This window comes from Chrysemys picta, chromosome 3, assembly GCF_011386835.1.
Source record: "Chrysemys picta bellii isolate R12L10 chromosome 3, ASM1138683v2, whole genome shotgun sequence".
NCBI classification, from domain to species: Eukaryota; Metazoa; Chordata; order Testudines; family Emydidae; genus Chrysemys; species Chrysemys picta.
This window is the reverse complement of record NC_088793.1, coordinates 197,124,436-197,144,042: the sequence shown is the minus strand read 5'-3', so window position 1 is coordinate 197,144,042 and position 19,607 is coordinate 197,124,436. Positions and strand designations below refer to the sequence as shown.

The following is a 19,607-nucleotide window of genomic DNA, read 5'->3' as shown; positions in this document are numbered from 1 at the left end:
AGTTATGAAAATGAGGAGGGGAGGGGGTGATCCAGGAAACTACAGACTGGTTAGTTTGACCTGAATTGTTCAAGATTTTAGGACAAATATTGAAAGAGTAATTAAAGACAGATAAATGGTGATTGAGATAAAATACAATATGGTTTTACAAAAGGTAGATTATGCAAGACCAGCCTGATCTTTCTTTGGGAAGATAACCAATTTTTTTCTAGACTAAAGAAATGCAGTAGCTCTGATCTACTTGAGTGACTTCAGCAAAGCAGTTGATAACAGTTCCATATGGGAAACGGGTTACAGAGGGGAAGATGGGGATTAATGAGAGACTTGAAAGGCGGGCAAGGAACTGGTTAAAGGGGAGACTATAGTGGATCACACTGAAAGGTAAACTGTCAGGCTGGATGGAAGTTATTAATGGAGTTCTTCAAGGGTTGGTCTTTGGGGCTGATCTTATTTAATATTTTCATTAATGACCTTGGCACAACAAGTGGGAGTGTGCTAATTAAATTTGTGGATGACACAGTGGTTGGTATTGCCATTACAGAGGAGGACCAGGAGATCATATAATATTTGGACAGCCTTGAGAACTGGACTAATGGAAGTGGGGATGAAAATTAATACTGTAAGGTCATGCACTTAGGGACTAACTAAGTGTTTTTGCTATAAGCTGCAGATGTATCAGTTGGAAGCAACAGCAGAGGCGAAAGATCTTGGTGTACTGGTCAATCTCAAAATGCTGCCAATCTCATGCAGCTGAAAAAGGCTAATATAATCCTAGGATGCCTGAGGTGAGGTATTTTTCCAGTAGAGATAGGGAAGCATTATACAAGGCACTGGTAAGACCTTATTTGAAATACTTTGTGCAGTTCTGGTCTCCCTGTTTGAATTCAGCTTTTTTAAACATGGAACAGTTGCAGAGAAGGGCTACTAAGATGATGAGACAAATGGAAATTTATTTTGCAAGAGGAGAATGGAGGAGCTTAGGTTGTTTAGCTTAACCGAACAAAGGCTGAGGGGAGATATGATTGGCCTGTATAAATACATCAAAGGGATAAATACCAGAGAGGGGAAGAGTTAGTTAAGTTAAGCACCAATATTGGGACAAGAACAAATGAATATAAATTGACCATCCGGTTTAGGCTTGTAATAGTCAAAGGTTTCTAACCATCAGAGGAGTGAAGTTCTGGAATAGACTTCCAAGGAGAGCTGTGGGGGTAAAAAAACCTAACTGGATTCAAGACTGAGTTTAATAAGTTCCTGGAGGGGATGGTATGATGAAACTGCCTACGATGGCATGTAGTCCATCTGCGACTACTAGCAGCAAATCTCTCCAAAGGCTCGTGCTGGGACATTGGATGGGGAGGGCTCTGAGTTACTATAGTGAGTTATTTCGCGGGTATCTGGCAAGTGGGTCTCATCCACGTGGTTAGAATCTAACTAATGGCCATATATGAACACACAGAATTTATGAAACTTTTCTTTCTTAAACCAAACTATCCAAAATACCCTATTACACTAGATAACTTGCTTTGACCAGCTCCTTTCAAAATATGTTGACTGGCTCTTTGGTAAGTCTTCCCAAGCCTGTTCGGTAAAGAGAGAGCAGTTTCAACGTTGTTCATAGACTATAACAAAATATTAAGAGCCTAAAGAACGTAAGTAATTTGAAAAAAATTAAAACTGGGTATAAAATCATCAGTTTTGTATAGTGTGATACATCCGCTGCTGTTTTTCTGGTTTGTGACTGGAAGTTGATTGTGAGCCAGGAGGAGAAGGCTCTATCGTGGTAGAGAGGATGACTGGAGACCTGGGGGGACAGTGGAGGAAGCAGCTGTTTGTGGTGGCTGAGCTGGGGTTTCCAAAGTTGCCTGTATGTATTTGGGTCTATTTTGATATGAGTAATGTGTGTTTAATTACGCTATACCTGGTTCTGTGACATCAATTCCTCTCAAACAACAAAAACTACCCTGCTTCCTGGTACCAAAACTTGCCACCATTTGGTTGAGGCCAACAATATTAAGTTTTTAAGAAAACTCCATGTTTTTTTTGTTTTTTGTTTTTTTAAACAGAGCGTCTGTTGAAGATGACCTTGGAGGACAGACGCAAAGAATACTTGAGGGAGCATGTTCCATTGAAAGACATTCCAACATGGATGGAAGAAATGAAAAGCAAGAACCAAAGTGACGGTATGTAAAGAGCATGTTGGGAGGTGGGGACCTGTAAGGAAATTAACTATATCTATATTTCTCTGTACATATAGGTAACATCATCTGCAGTCTAAGTTAATTGCATTATACTTCAAAAATTAATTCTGTATCCATAATGGCTTAATTGTTGGGATTGAATAATTGCACTTTTTTTCATGTGTTTAGTGTGTTTAGCCTAGATAATTTTGGTCTTGGTTCTCTTAGTCAATTGCAAATGCGTGTCACCTACATTATCTGGTATGGATCTAATTTTCCAGTAATTCTGTCTAGAGTGTACAGATACCAGTGGCTTAATGCCCTTAAAAGACTTGGACTTTACAGCATTTCCTAAAGCATACAATTCAGGATTTGTCCCAATGTATGTGGGTGTGGAACTGAAGACCCTTTTTAAAATCACTCTGCTGGCAGTCCCCCGTCAGCTTGATTTGGAGAAATCTAGTTTGAGAGCCTCCACGTATTGCATTGATGGCAGTATTGTATGGGGAGAGGGGTTTCTCAAGTAACCAGGTTCCAAATCATTTTGTGCTGTGTTGGTTTCAACCAATGCCTTGAATTTCACCTGAGAATCTATTGATGGTCCATACAAATTATGGAGTGCTGGTGTTTATATGCTTTATTTGTAGGGTATTGTCTAAAGAGTAGGGGGCACTGGCTTCAGTTTCTAGATGTCTGTTTATGTAGAGTTGATTACAGCAGCTGGGTGAGGTGGGGCTGAGGGATTGGGAATGTGGGAGGAGGCTGCGGATTGAGGCAGGAGGTTGGGGTGCAGGAGAGGTTACAGGCTCTGGGCTGGGGGTGTAGGCTCCAGGTTTGGGGGGACTCAGGGGTGGGGTTGGAGTGGGCTTACCTCAGGCGGCTCCCAGTCAGCAGCGCAGTGGGGCCAAGGCAGGCTCCCTGACTGTCCTGACTCTCTGCTGCACCCGGGAAGCAGCCAGCGGCAGATCCGGTTCTTAGGCCAGGGAGGGGGCAGGAGGCTCCGTGCACTGCTCTCACCCGTGCGCACTGCCTCCCACTTCCCAGCCCAGGGGAGCGCGGAGCCGATGCTCGGAGCGGGGGCGGCGCGTGGAGCCCTGTGGCCCCCTCCGCCTAGGAGTCAGACCTGCTGGCCGTTTCCATGGCATAGTGCAGTGCCAGGACAAGTAGGGAGCTTGCCTTAGACCTGCAGCACCACTGATTGGACTTTTAACAGCTCAGTCGGCGGTGCTGACAAGAGCCATCAGGGTCCCTTTTCGATCGGGCATTCCAGTCCAAAACTGGACGCTTGGCAACCCTATGCTCTCCTGCAACCATAGATATGGGGCTTAGAGTTCTGTCCCCAACCATTGTGAGATGGCTACAGTGATGACCTGGATGAATACGATGATTAAGGTATTAAGATATGAAGGTTAAAACTTCTCTCACAAGATCTGTCTCTGTTTAAATGTGAATCTGAAGCAGCCACTTAGAAGGGTTTCAGGAACTGGGAGTCTACTCTGGGTAATCTCGGCGACCCAACAGGTTTGCAGGCCCCAGTACCATCTGGGTAGATGACTATACCATCTAGTCATCAATCCATTCTTAATGATTTGAAATGGAGGTGCCTATAAGAGGCTGAAATTTTTCAAATATTCATATAGTTTGAGTGAATCTATTACAATAGCATAGTAGTCCCCAAACTTTTCAGGGATGTGTCCCTCCCCAACCCCCCGTCCGTGCCGGGGGTGGGTCTGAATCAGAGCTGTGAGCGGAGCTGGGTTGGGTGGCGCTCCCTCCCGGCCCCCCAGGGGGACTGACCTGGGCCCCACTGCGCACCTCCAAATGTTCCTCAGTGCCCACCTAGGGAGGTGCACCCCACAATTTGGAGATCTCTGCAGTAACACACAGAGCCTCCTTTGTGGTAGGCATTGAACATACACTTAAGTCAGTCCTTTCCTCAAAGAGCTTACTCTCTGCATAGTATTTCTTCTCCTGTCCTTTTGTCTAAATTTTACGCATGGAGAAATGAATGCATGGAGACTGACTTTCCTAAGCTCATCTAGAAAAAGCTGAGAGCTAGGAATCTTTTGAGCCTTAACCACAAGACCATTCTTCCTTTCTACACATTAAGCTATTTTCTGAACTTTACTAAACTTGAAAGTCAATGAGGCTTACGAATGCTGACTGTTAATGTCACTATCTCTTTTGGTTTTTGAGAGCATTATACTATGCTACTGTTCTGTATATTTACTTCATGAAACCACTGTCTCACTTGACAAAGGTTAGACAGCATAGCTGATTTGCTAATGCCACTGGTGAATTTCACTTCTCTTGTATGTTTTGTCTATACAACACAGATTTTGCTTTCTTTCAGTTAGTGCTTAGTGTGCTACAGAAATGCTTGAAGGCAAAAGCTGAGCTGAAACACTTTATTTCCCCCCACTCTGTTATTTAAGCTTTTGTTACATTGTATATTCATGAGAAGATGTCAGCAGTTTCTTACATTTAAATTTGTTTTATAAAAAAGCTATGGAGAAAAAGTAACCTTTTAGAAAGATGGGCTGACAATAAGCCAGATAATTAATTTAAAATGTGGAAAATATTAAGAGAAACACTTCTTACGAATGTTGTGGTTCACACTCTGTATGTAGTATAGCCCCCCCACCAATACTTATACATTGATGCTATTCTGCAGACTACTGAGTATATGTGAAAGTAGTACTTCTGAACTTAAATATTTGAGCACAGAGTTTATAACCGATCAGGTGTCAAGTCCGCCAACAGCTCTTAACCAGCAAGTGTTGGCAGGCAAGCGTGTCGTGCATTGTCGGGAAGTCCAGCATGCATCGGCAGGAATATGTGCGTGTAATGACTTGTTTACAATACGATGCTATAAATAGGCGACATGTATGAAATCTAATTTAGATTGTTTCTTAATTGTGTAAAAAGCAGTTAACAATAGTGCAATAAGTATTTAAATTATTTTTATTCATATTCAATACCTTCGATCTTTACGGATTACGGATCACATACAAAGCAAATTGTATTATTGTTGTTTCAATAAAACAGCAATTTACACATGAGTATTTTTATACATTTTCTTACATATCTACAGTACGTTTCTGTGTCTCTAGTGCTTACTAATAATAAAATCATAGCAGGCTTGTGTCGGTACAGTACTATTTGAAGCATACAGTCAATCTATTTGACATATTTTTTATTACAATATTAATGAAAATGGGAATGAAATCGTAAAAAAACTTAACTATTAACATTTATTTATCTATCGAATCATCATCTGTGTTAATTGGTAAATAAGGCGTGTGTTAATAAGGAACAATTATTTAAATAAGGGCAAACTAAATTAAAACAACTGATTTTTAATTGCATATTGATTATTTTTTAATTAATTATTGATAAATTTAGTTTGATATTTGACAATTTAATATCAAATACATATATCTAATGCTGAGCAAAGAACAAGTTTATTAGTTTCATTAGAATATTAGTTTCATTAGAATTTTAGTTTGGTTGTCTTTTGCCATCTTACGCAAAAACCACTGTATACCTTATGTCGTGGGCAATATTTTAATAACACATCTTTCTTTACTATATTGTAGGACATAGGTAGAAATATAGATACATAAAAGAACGCAAATTTGTCACTGCATCTTTCTGTTTGTCCGCTTAAAGAAGGTAGATTTCCAGGGGGGCGTGGAGTAATTTTTTTTTCTGAAAAGGGGGGCGCTGAGTAATTTTTTTTCTGAAAAGGGGGCGGTAGGCCAAATAAGTTTGGGAACATCTGGTTTAGACTATACTTGGTTCATCATCCTGCCAATTCCTGATGCTTCAGAGGAAAATGAGCATGCACTTTAACCCAAATACATCTGACTAGTTGTGCTGCATAGTGTGTGCAGCAGTAATTCTTTACTGATAACCAGCAGGCGAGTGGCTTATGACTAGATGTAACAAATAAAGGCACTTCCAGCATTTTAAAAACTTTTTTGTAATACTGCAGTATGTTAGGAAACCTTCCCAAACAACTCTGTTTTGTGCCTTCAGATGTTTGCAGTCGAATGGACCAGTATGTAGGGGCAAGGGCAACAACAAATGAACACATTTTTTTCTCTTTGATATAAGTTACATCTATTTTTATTCTATATTACTCTTGGAGCATGTCTGTCTCAGTTAGCATGTTGCTTAACGAAGTGGTTGCATGAATGAAAAGAAGGTGGAGGTTTTGCAGATAAGCTCAGAAGATCCTTCCATAGATAAGGGCCAAGGTGGAAAGTCAACTTCTTTCACTAATGAGCCTGACATCATCAGCAGAGTAGTGTTGGTGGGGAAGGCTGAATAAATGACAAGTGCTAGTTACTTGTTATAAAAGTCAGATGCTAGTTACTACTTCCTGAGATCTAACTATAGTATTTTGACTGACCTTCTGCAGCAGTGAATTCCACAGGCCACAAAGAAGCTGTGTAAAGTGACTTCCTTTTTATTCTCACTTTCTTATAATTTAATTTTAAGAACTTCCTTTGACTGGGTAAGGTAAAAAAGGAATAACAGAGCAGCTTACTCATACAATCAAATCTTCTCTTCTAAGCTAAATAATATTGTCTGTGGTCCTGTCATACAGGTCCTGCCATGCCTCTAGCCCTCTTTGCCCTTGTGTGGACCTTATTCTTTACAGGGTGTTTTTTTTTTTTTTTTTTTTTTTTTTTTTTTTTTGGAAGGTGATATGATCAAAATTGAATGCACTGCTCCATTCTGTGTATTCTTCTTTAATATGTTATCACTCACTTCATATACAGTAGTTGCTAAGGGCAGGATGTAATAAAAACATCTGTCTTCTATGCTGTGAAAGCCCATACAGTTCTCCCCCCCCCCCCCAGTAGATAAACTAGTATTTTTAAAGTTATTTGGACAGAGAGAGGATCACCTGCAGTGATAATATTGAGTATTGCCAAGCACGTGTAGGGATGAGAAGGTCGTTAAGATTCAGTGCTTGGTCAATCACTGCTTCTCTCGAGTCATGGTAGTTATGATTTGTTTGGTGTGAACACTTGTCCGCCAGGAGCTGTAGTGGGATCACCAGTTTGCTTTGCAAAAGCCATAAAACTGCTGTCAGGTGGTAACTTCTCCTACCACACTGCAATGAATTTGAACCAATAACCCAAAAGTAAGGAACAATACATCTCATTACTAATCCTCTGAGCAATCCAGTACAACTCTCTCTGATTTAAGATGGCCCACAGAATATGGACTCAACAGATTTAAAAAAACAATACCCAACGTATTTCAGAAGAGATTTTTTCTTTTTGAAACTTGCATCTGTTTCGCTCTTTTAGCTTAGAAACATCCTAGCAATGTCATCTGGAACTATTCTAGTTAAGGATTAATTGTCAATTTTGCATTGCTTAAATTCAGCCATTTCCATTCATTGTGATAACTTCTATGTGACACTTCAGTCTGTTTAAAATTATAATCTGTTTTCTAGAATTCCTAAATGGATTAAGCTGCTTCTTCAGTTACAAAATGGTCAAAATATCTCTGTAGTTTCACTGACATGCTCTAATAAGACTTGACTTTTAAGTAAGGTCACCAATGCTGATTTTGTGCAGACTAACGTATTCAGGAAAATATTTGGCCCCAGATGTGGGGTGGGGGGTGGATGGGAAAAGAGAACCCAACTCCATGCTGAAGAGCTAATATTTGTGAACTCTCACTCTTTGCAATGGTCTCATTACACTTTTCTTTGCCACAGCCCTTTTCCCTAATTCTCCTATTCCCTGAATTGTGATTAGGAAGTATTAAATAGCCATAGGGTTTTGTGCTGCCAGCGGTGGGGAATATGTTCTGTACCTGGGGATGAGGAATTTCTTTGTGCACACAACTGTAGTCAGGTGTCTGCGTTCTGGGGAATGACACTTCCACCATTGGGTTTGTTGCTGGCTGGAAGACTTCCACAGCCAGAAAGATCATTAGCCAATAATCTACTGTGTAGGGAAGCTACTCTTCTCCAGAAGTCTCTCTTCACAACTCATGAGGTTTAGAGCTGTAAGTTCTGATCTTTGGGTTTGAGGTTCTGCCTTGATTTTTGTAGGTTGGTAACTGAACTCCAGATTGCAGCTGTGCTGGGGTGTGGTCTATTTTCAGGGCTATAAATGAAACTTTCAAAAGTGGCTAATAGTTTTGGGCTCCCAACTTGAGATCTGTTGTGCCTGAGTTGCAGAAGACCTGAGCTCCCATAACTGTCACTAACTGAGGTATCCTGCATATATCTATGGAATAAAAGACTGATGGGGCTTATCTCTTATGATTAGAGTGAAATGGGGGATAATCTGGCTTCATGGTGGTTCGATGTGTCCAATGATTTAATGGGATGTGGCTGTTAACTGTAGCACTGTACATTATAGACCAGTTAGTCTGTGAAGCCAGAGTGATTTATGCCAGGTGAAGAGCTGTCCCTGTGTCTAGCTTTTAATGAATTGAGGTGGAGATGAAAAAGGGGAGTGGAGGTAGTTTGGGTTACTTCTAAAATGATTTTCCATTTTGGAAGGGACTATATAAATGGCATTTTTTGTCCAAGTTGTGCTCAGCACAAGAATGTGGGGTGGGGTAGGGATAGTGGTGGCAGCAGAGAAGGCTTTATGTCATCTTTGCGATTGACTGTGTTCTGCAGCTGTCCAGATAACTCCCTGCTCCCTGGCACAATTTATAGCCGTTTTAGGGATGTTTTAATGTACATTTGGCTACATGGGCCCCTAGGGACTATTGCAGCAACTGAATAGCTTATGGGATGTGACCTGGAAATAGCACAGAGCTGACCACAAAGATTACATGACCTGAGAATCTTCTGCATATACGTGTGTGTGTGTCTTATAAGATCGGTATGAAGGTGGGGATCTTTAACTTGCCTTTCTGCAAAAGGCATGTTGTGTTAAACTGAGAAACAGGATCATGTATTTATCTGTTAAGGAGCCAGCAAATAGCTGAGTATAAGGGAGTTTGAAAGGGGAGCTGTTGGAGGAAAAGGAAGGCAAGCTTCTGTTCCTTGACTGTGCTTGCTTGGGGTTTTTTGTTTTTCAGTTTGCAGAGACTGGTGAGGAGTAGTGTACTTTGAGGGAAGCAGAGCCTTTAATCACAGCAGAGCCCTGATTAGGGGGAAGGGCTTCCCTGTGTGGGTGGGGGCTTTAAAGGCAGCCCAGCAGCACAGTGGTCAGCAAATAGAGCTGAAAATAGGAGAGTTCAAATGGGAGTTTTTAAGAGGAGTTGGGGGAAGGGGGCCGAACATTACTTGCTTTCTCCCCCAAACAGGAGCTTAGGAGGAAGGCTAGGATCGCTACAGAGGCAGCAGTGGTAGTGACCTAAGGAATGGAAGAGACAAAGATGATGACTGGATGTAGCAGCTGCCTGGAGCAGATACCCCAAAAGATCTTCATTTGTATAAAGTGCCATCTGATAGAGCTGATGAAAGAGAAGATCCCAGTTTGGAGATGAAGATAGAAACTATGAATGTGTTTTTGAACGGGATTTGAGCAGAGGATGGAGGGAAGGTGAGAGGGGGCTGAAGGGAAAAGTCAAGACTTGCAGATGCTAACTGGACTGAAGAATGGTGAGGGTAGACTGGTAGATGAGGAAAGTGGCCTGTGGAAGTATGTGACTGTGAGAATGAGGCAGAGGAAAAAAACAGCTAGTGAAGGAGAAATAGAGCTCAGTAACAGGTTTGCTGAGTTAGAAAATGAAGGGGCCCAGCAGGCAGTAACAGAAGGCAGGAGGGCAAGGAAGAAGAGAAGAGCGGCCAGTCCTATGAGGAGAGGGTAAAAGTCATTGCCAATAGCCAGAGTTCAGAGGATAGAAAATGACTCTCAAAAGATTGCAAGGGAGAACAGAAGACAAGAGGCTCTGCAGCCAGAAAAAAACAGGAGGAGGAAGGCTGGAGAATTGCACCAACACCAGGAAGAGGCTGGTCTGTGTGATTGGGGACTACTTACTAAGAAGAACAGATGGGCCTGTCACTGGAGGTGATCCGGAGAACAGAAGGGTGTTCTGTCTGCTGAGGCTGAAGATCCTAATCAGAGAAGGAGAGAATCCACTGATTGTCCTTCATGCAGGAACAAATGATACTACTAGATTCTCGCTGGAATGTATCCAGGGAGACTACACGAGGCTGGGGAAGACACTTAAAGAAACAGAGGCTCAGTTGATCTTCAGTGGGATTTGACGTGTCCCTAGAGGAGGAGAATGACGGCGAGATAAGATTATGATCATCAACAGATAGCTTAGGCAGTGGTGCTATAAGGAGGGCTTTGGGATGTTCAGCCACTGAGAGGCATTTGTGGACAGAGGACTGTTCTCATAGGATGGACTTGCCAGTAGGGAGGGAAATAGACTTTTGGGATAGAGGTTGGCACAACTGACTAAAAGAGCTTTAAACCAGGAACTTGGGGGAGACAATTGGGAGATGCTCATGTAATCTCCATTCATGATTCTGATATTGAGCTTGAGGAAAATCAAGTAAAAGAGGATACAGCAATGGAGAAAGGAGGGTAGGAGAACGGCTGTCAAGAGGCAAGAGTGCCAATAACCATTACACTCCTAATCAGGTATGTGGTACAGGCAGTAGAATGACTGTGCCTCATTTGGCGAGGAAACTGGGTAAAGTCAAGCAGCAACAACTAAGATGTCTGTATCCCAGTGTGAGGAGCCTGGGTAACAAAATGGATGGACTACAACTACTGGTTGAGGAAGTGAAACCAGATATTATAGGGATAACAGAACATGGTGGAACAGTAGTCATAACTGGAATACAGATATTGAAAGGTATGTGCTGTTTGGGAAAGACCAATAAATGTAAAAGTGGGTGGAGTAGCATTGTATGTTAAAGATGAGGTAGACTGTAAAGAAGTTAGAAGTGATGGTATGGATGAAATAGAATTTGAGTGAAAATCACATTTGTGGAGGGGAAGCCAACAGACATTCCACTGGGGTGTTGGTTGGGGTCTGCTAATGGCCCTCAGGATCCAATCTGGATATGGATAGAGACCTCTTAAATATTTATAATGAAATAAATACTACTGGGAATTGTGTGATTATGGGAGACTTCAGTTTCCCAAATATATATTTGAGGACAAATGCTACTAGTAATGGTAGGTCCCAGATATTCTTGGATGTGATAGCTGACAGATTTCTTTGCCAAATAGTCACCACACCAACAAGAGGTGGTACCATTTTAGACTTAGATTTTTGAGTAGCAAGGACCTCCTAGAAGAACTGGCTGTAGAGGAGAGCCTTGGACCAAGTGATCGTGATCTAATTCCATTTAAACTTAATGGGAGGATAAGCAAAAAATAGGTCTGCAACTAGGCCCTTGATTTCTAAAGGGCAAACCTTAAAAAATTAAGGGAATTAGGGAAGTGGACTGGACTGAAGAACTCTGTAATTTCAAGCCTCCTCCACATATAAATCCTTAGTTTCTGCAACTTTGACTTATCTGAAGTCTGCATCCCAAGCAAGGGGGGAAATATCGTAGGTAAGAGTTGCAGACCAAGCTGGATGAGCAAGTGATCTCAAACAGGTTATTAAGAGAAAGCCGAAAGCCTACAAGGAATGGAAGATGGGATGGATCAGCAAGGTAAGATACTTCTTGGAGGTTAGAAAGTGTAGGGGGGAAAATGGGAACTTCCAAAAGCCAAGCAGAATTGGACCTTGCAAAGGAAATTAAAATCAATAGTAAAAGGTTCTATAGCTATATAAACAAAGAAAACTAGGAAAGAAGTGAGATTGCTAAACACTGAAGCTAGGGTGTAGATTAAAGATAATCTAGGCAATTCCAACAACTAAACAAATTCTTTGCCTGACCTTTTTTTAATAAAGGTAATGAGGAGCATAAGGGTAGTGGCAGGGTGGCTAATGGAAATGAGGATATGGAAGTAGAAATTACCACCTCTGAGGTGGAAGTCAAACTCAAACAGTGTTATGGGACCAAATTGGGAGCCATGAATATCTTCATCCAAGAATATTAAAGGAATTGGCACATGAAATTGCAAGCCCAATAGTCAACTCTGGGGTCGAAGAGAAAGTAGTTAAGAACAGAGAGAGAAAATTGGTATAAAATACAACATGGTTTTACAAAAGGTAGATCGTGCCAGACCAATCTGATCTTTGAGAACATAACTGATCTTTTAGACAAAGGAAATGTAGTAGATCTAATCTACTTGGATTTCAATAAGGCATTTGATAGGTCCCATGTGAAACTCTTAACATTTTCATTCATGACCTTGGCACCAAATGGGAGTGTGATAATAAAATTTGTGGATGACATGAAGTTGGGAGGTATTGCTAATATGGAGGTGGACTGGAATATCATACAAGAAGATCCAGATGACCTTGAAAATTGAAGTAATAGGAATGGGATGACATTTAATAGTGCAAAGTGCAAGGTTATGCACTTGAGGACTAACAACAAGAATTGTTGCTATGAGATGGGGATTTATCAGTTGGAAGTGATGGAGGATAAAGACCTGGATCTATAAGTTGATCACAGGCTGACTGAGTCTACAATGTGATGTGACAGTGAAAAAAGGTTAATGCAATCCTAGGATGCATCAGGCAAAGTATTTCCAGTAGAGATACGGAAGTGTTAGTACTATTATACAAGGCATTGGTAAGACCTCATCTGGAATACTGTGTGCAATTCTGGTCTCCCATGTTTAAGAAAGATTAATTTGAACTGGAACAGGTGCAGAGAAGGACTACTAGGATGAGTAGACAAATGGAAAACCTCCCCTATGAGAGGAGACTCAGAGGTTAGCTTGTTTAGCCTAACCAAAAGAAGGCTGAGGGGAGATATGATTGCTCTCTCTAAATATATCAGCGGGATAAATATCAAGGAGGGAGAGGAGTTATTTAAGCTGAGTGCCAATGTGGATTTTAGAACTGGATATAAATTGGCCAACAAGTTTAGGCTGAAATTAGACAAAGGTATCTAACCGTCAGAGGAGTGAAGTTGTGGAACCACCTTCCAAGGGGAATGGTGGGGCAAAAAACCTAATTGGCTTTAAGACTGAGCTCAATAACCTTATGGAGGGGACGGTCTGATGATTGCCTACAATGGCATGTGGCCCATCTGCAGCTGGGTGGCATGTGGCCCATCTGCAGTTAATAGGAAAAATCCCCAATGGCCAGAGATTGGACACTAGATTCACAGGGCTTTGGGTTAATACAGAAAAGCCTTTCCTAGGTGACTGTTTGGTGGGTCTTACCAACATGCTGAGGGTCCAACTGATTACCATATTTGGAGTTGGAAAGGAATTTCTCTTGGGTCAGATTGGCAGAGGACCTGTTTTTTTGTGTTCCTATTCAGCTGGGGGCAAAGATGATTTGCTTGTTTAAACTAGAGTAATGATGGATTGTCTGTAATGTGAAGTCTTTAAATCCGTAACTCAGCCAGAGGCTATGGTTCTATTACGGGAGTGGGTGGGTGAAGTTTTGTGACCTGCAATGTGCAGGAGGTCAGACTAGATGATCACAGTGGTCCCTTCTGTCCTTAAAGTCTGAGTCTCATAGGCTAGAGCGTTACTACCATGTGACAAAACCCAACTAAGTAGCTATAGAAATGCTAACCATAAACTAGAATACTAATGCTAAAATTTATAGTAAAACTAAATGTAAGATAAAACCAATTATTTTTTGACATTGTAAATTAGTTGCGCAATATACACATGATCTTTATAGAACGAGTTAGCTGTCCCATACTACATAATCTTAGCTCAGTTCTTCAACGAAGTTCTGCTTTTCCAGACTGCTATGCTGTAAATTTGTAGGAGCGAAGCGGGGAAGGGGGGCAGGGAAACCCTCTTGTGTTCAGCAAGTGAAGGATGGTGATAAAATGACTTTTCTAGGAGATTAAATGTATAAAAGTGAGACAAGTTCTTCTCCTTCTCCTCCTCCTCCTCCTCATTCCTTGTAAAATCCCATACTAGCAGTTACTTAGTTCTTAATTTGTCAGTAGTGGTGGCATCCAAATAAGGAGTTTACATTTATTTTTTGTAGAACTTTTGGGTGATACTCCATGGAGAGAAGAGGATTTCACTTTTCAATGGGAATATAAGACGGCATCACAGGAAACTGCAGCCTAAGCTGTAAAGACACAAACATCCTAATGTTTGTGGTGGTGAACGGGGTCGGGGGAAGGCTATGAATTCAAAGTAACACAATCAGTGTGGCCAATTATATGTCTGCGAAAATGAAACCATCTTTCATGCTTTTGACCTCGTGAAAAGGAATGTTTCTCATGAGCAGACATTACTGTGGCATGACTTCTCTGAGTTCAATGCATGTGCTAATTTATACAAAAGGATCCTCTTGTTGCACAAAACTCTTTTCCAGGGTATAGTTTAGCATTCCATAAAAATCTTTGACCTGAAGTCTAAAATGTCATAAAGTGATAGGATATGAATTAACTAAGCGGATGCTTTCCGTATTTGTGTGTTAGGTGCTGAACAACTGAGTATAATTACTTATCACTTTCATAAAGGAAACTAGCTTGTGTGTGTGCATATACATGTAGATGTGCAATAAATCTTATTCTCAGTAGTAGTCAAACAAATTGAATATTATGTATCGTAGAAATGTTGTAAATGCAAAATAAATGATGATGATGTATTCTGGTACCGTATTATTTAAGGTTTGGTAGATTTGTTGGAATTTCAACTCGGTATCATTGTGGGTCAGTGTGGCCTATTATCTGATTACTTTTTTTCACCAAACTTGCATGATTTTTGTGTGAATGAGAAGGTGTAAGAGTGGATTGAGTAGCAGTTCATATATCTTCAATTTCCCTTCATCTTGAATATTGCTCATCTGACTAGAGGCAGATTTTGGGCCAAGGTTTTTGCAAGTTCAAAAATGTGAAGTGGACTTCTTATCCAAGAAAGAGTAACTTGCATATTTCATCTAGTTTCAAACAAGTGTTTGCTATTTTTACCCACTGTAATTGTCTTGCTAAAGGCAAAATATTATCAATGACTTGTGCAAGGTTACACAGGGAGGCAGTAAACAAGATGTGAAGAGAATAGACCCGTGAACACTTGAGGGGACTGAATTGTTACTTCAGTTACAATTTGTGCACTGGGTCTACTAAATTAGGTCCATAAGCTACCTTCTAATTTAGGCCTTGTCTACACTACGAGAGTAGTTCGATTTTACTTGCATCGAATTTTTGGAATCGATATTGCAAAGTCGAACGTGTGTGTCCACACTAAGGACAGTAATTCGACTTTGTGCGTCCACACTAATGGTGAAAGCGTCGACATTCGAAGCGGTGCGTTGTGGTCAGCTATCCCACAGTTCCCGCAGTCCCCTCTGCCCATTGGAATTCTGGGTGTAGCCGGCAATGCCTTCTGGGTAACAAAATGAGTCGAGGGTGCTTTTGGGTAACTGTCGTCATCCGTCCATCACTCCCGCCCTCCCTCCCTGAAAGCGCCGGCGGGAAATCAGTTCGCGCACTTTTCCAGTCATTGACAGCGCGGACGCCACAGCACTGTGAGCATGGAGCACGCTGCGACCATCGCTGCAGTTGTGGCCGCTCTCAACACCTCGCAGCTTATCATAAAGGCTTCCCTGAGGCAGATGCAGAAAAGTCAGGCGAGGAGGCTACGGCACCGCGGTGATGTCCTGAAGTCTGAGAGTAGCACAGACCTCTCAGAAAGCAGGGGACCCAGCGCCGAGGACATCACGGTGGCAATGGGTCATGTTGATGCCGTGGAACAGCGATTCTGGGCACGGGAAACAAGCATTGAGTGGTGGGACCGCATAGTGCTGCAGGTCTGGGATGAATCCCAGTGGCTGCGAAACTTTCGCATGCGGAAGGGAACTTTCCTGGAACTTTGTGAGTTGCTGTCCCCTGCCCTGAAGCGCAGTGACACCCGCTTGTGAGCTGCACTGAGTGTACAGAAGAGAGTGGCCATAGCCCTCTGGAAGCTTGCAACGCCAGACAGCTACCGGTCAGTCGCGAACCAGTTTGGGGTGGGCAAATCTACCGTGGGGGTTGTTGTGATGCAAGTAGCGAAGGCAATCGTTGATGTACTGCTGCCAAAGGTAGTGACCCTGGGAAACGTGGAGGCGATCATAGATGGCTTCGCAGCGATGGGATTCCCAAACTGCGGTGGGGCCATAGATGGAACTCACATCCCTATCCTGGCACCGGACCACCAGGCCACCCAGTACATTAACCGAAAGGGATACTTTTCCATGGTGCTGCAAGCACTGGTGGACCACAGGGGACGTTTTACCAACATCTACGTGGGATGGCCGGGCAAGGTTCATGACGCTCGTGTTTTCAGGAACTCTGGTCTGTTTAGACGGCTGCAACAAGGTATTTACGTCCCGGACCACAAAATAACTGTTGGGGATGTGGAGATGCCTATAGTCCTCCTCGGGGACCCAGCCTACCCGCTAATGCCCTGGCTCATGAAGCCCTATACTGGCGCCCTGGACACTGAAAAAGAACTCTTCAACTACCGGCTGAGCAAGTGCAGAATGGTGGTGGAGTGTGCTTTTGGCCGTCTCAAGGGGAGATGGAGAAGCTTACTGACTCGCTGTGATCTCAGCGAAACCAATATCCCCATTGTTATAGCAGCTTGCTGTGTGCTCCACAATCTCTGTGAGAGCAAGGGGGAGACCTTTATGGCGGGGTGGGAGGTTGAGGAAAATAGCCTGGCTGCTGATTACTCACAGCCAGACAGCCGGGCGATTAGAAGAGACCAGCGGGAAGCGCTGTGCATCCGGGAGGCTTTGAAAGCAAAGTTCCTGAGTGAGCAGGGTAACCTGTGACTTTAAAGTTTGTGTACTGAGAAGCTAAACCTGCCCCCGTTTCTTTACCCAGTTAATGTTGACTATCCTATCCAGTTACATACCCCCTTCACCCTCCTTCCAACACACGTTTCGAAATAAAAATAGTTCTACTTTGTTAAAGCACACTGTTTTCTTTAATACTGTTTTCGCGGGAATTTTTTAAAACTGGGACGCAGACTGTGGTGCGGCGCGGGTGTAGTGTAGTGACGCGAATGCAGCTTCTAAACTCAAGGATTGACAGGCTCTGCTGCGGTGGGATGGTTGTTTCAACGGAGCCTGTCACCCCTCCTGATCAGGACTGTGTGTATGGGGGGTCTATGTGACTTTGTGGCAGGGGGAGGACGGTTACAGATCCCCTGCTGTGTGGCTCTGTGATCCTGCCTAAGGACCGGCGCTTAAGATCTGTAACTGCCCTCCCCCGCCACAAAGTCACAGAGCAACCCCCCCCCCCCAACATAACATGAAAACAACCTCCCAGACTAACCGGGGTAACTAGTCACTGCATCACTGCACTGTGTATGTGCCCTGCTGCTGTGCCTGCCCCCGACTATGTACCCTGCCAAAGGTGACTGTCCTGTCCAATTACCAACCCCCTTTCCCCTCCTCCTCCAAAAGAACATGATTGAAACAGTAGTTAACAGAAACGTATTTTTTATTAGCAACTACACATGGCATTGGGAGGTGAAACTTGGACGGGGGCTTGTGTCAGGCGGGAAGGAAAGAACTTTTCAAATTTTGGGAAATGAGAGCCTTCTGCTACTAGAGCTCTCTGCAGGGGTGGAGTGAGAGTTAGCAGGGACTCTGCCGCCTCTCCTTCTTTGCACTTTGGGTGAGGTGGGTATGGGACTTGGTGGCGGGGGAGGGCGGTTAGAGATGGACTGCAGCGGGGCTCTGTCCTCCTGCCTCCGTTCCTGCAGAACATCCACAAGGCGCCGGAGCGTGTCCGTTTGCTCCCTCAGTAGTCCAAGCAGCGTTTGAGTCGCCTGCTGGTCTTCCTGCCGCCACCTCTCCTCCCGATCCATGTTGGCTTGGTGCATTCGGGTCAAGTTCTCCCGCCACTGGGTCTGCTGTGCTGCCTGGGCTTGGGAACAGGCCATAAGCTCAGAGAACATGTCCTCCCGTGTCCTCTTCATCCTACGCCTAATCCGCGCTAGCCTCTGGGAGTGTGATTCCAGGCGAGGTTGTGAGACAGTCGCAGATGGGGCTGTGGAAATGGGAAAAAGGGAGTGAATTCCTCAGAAAGATAAATGTAGTTGTGAACAAAGAACATAGTCTTTCTCTGTGAACAAGACCATGCACAGCACCTATCACATGCGCACTCAGCACAAGGTCGAATTCTCGGCCTTCGCATTCAGTGCCTGGGGTCTTGCACAGCACATTTGAGAAGCGGGGCAGGACAACGGAATTTCTGTTACAGGCAGACATGGTAAGCCGTACACTTGTGGCAGTTTAAAACTTTTATATTACCACTGGCCTCATTTCACATTTAAAGCTATGTCAGTTCCTGCAGCCAGCAATCCGGCAAGCGGGAACTCTGCCCCTGTCCCACCCCCTCGCTGTCCCCGGGAACGATCCCTTTCGGCTGCCCCTCTCCCGCCTCCACCGCGTGGCTCCAAACCAGCGGTTACAGTTCTGTAAAGGAACGGGAAAGCAGTCCCAACACTAACACTCCCCTACCTAATTCAAAGCAGGTCACCATGGGCGACATCACCCTGATGAGGATCTCTGAGAGCGACAGAGAGAGAATGCTCCGGGAAAGCCTCCAAAGACCAGGGCCGTATGCCGCCCTGCTGTGCAGAGCAATGATTCCCGAGTACTTGATAGTCTCGTGGCGCGGCAACGTGTCGTACTTCGGAGGACCCAATAAGGCCGCTCTCCCCAGGAACCTCATGCAACGGCTTTCCAATTACCTCCAGGAGAGCTTCATCGAGATGTCCCAGGAGGATTACTGCTCTATCCCCGGACATATAGACCGCATTTTACTGTAGCTGCAGTAGCAGGGAATAAACAGTAGAGCGGCTTGTGCAGGACAATCACTGAAAACTGGACATTGCTAGATTTTTTTTCCAAAACTTGCACTGCCCATGACTAAACCGTTAAGCGCCTAGGGCACACTAATCATGAACAACCCATTCTTTTAATTGTTAATATTCCTGTTTTGTTAAAAATAAATGTTTAGATGTTTACAACACTTACTGCCTGATCCTTCCCCAGATTCTGTGTCCGGGGTAACGGCTGGGGACGCTTCGTAGGGGATCTCTGTAAGGGTGATGAAGCGATCCTGGCTGTCGGGGAAATCAGCGTTGTGAGCGCTGCCGACTGCCTCGCCCTCCTCATCTCCTTCCTCATCTTCCCCGTCCCCTAACATGTCCGAGGAACCGGCCGTGGACGCTATCCCATCCTCAGAGTCCACGGTCACTGGTGGGGTAGTGGTGGCGGCCGCACCGAGGATGGAATGCAGTGCCTCGTAGAAACGGGATGTCTGGGGATGGGATCCGGAGCGTCCGTTTGCCTCTTTGGTCTTCTGGTAGCCTTGTCTCAGCTCCTTGATTTTCACGCGGCACTGCATTGCATCCCGGCTGTATCCTCTCT

The 19,607-nt window shown here is 43.7% G+C and overlaps 1 protein-coding gene across 15 annotated transcripts in view; it reads left to right on the top strand.

Annotated features, from left to right (window-relative positions):
• MACROD2 (mono-ADP ribosylhydrolase 2) overlaps window positions 1-19,607 on the top strand; it is a 1,307,214-nt gene that overhangs the window by 22,995 nt on the left and 1,264,612 nt on the right. For all 15 annotated transcript variants that reach the window (XM_042847036.2, XM_042847039.2, XM_042847056.2 and 12 more), the window contains exon 2: window positions 2,067-2,183. In XM_042847036.2, coding sequence (XP_042702970.2) covers window positions 2,067-2,183 — 117 coding nt within the window. The remainder of the gene's footprint in view (window positions 1-2,066; window positions 2,184-19,607) is intronic.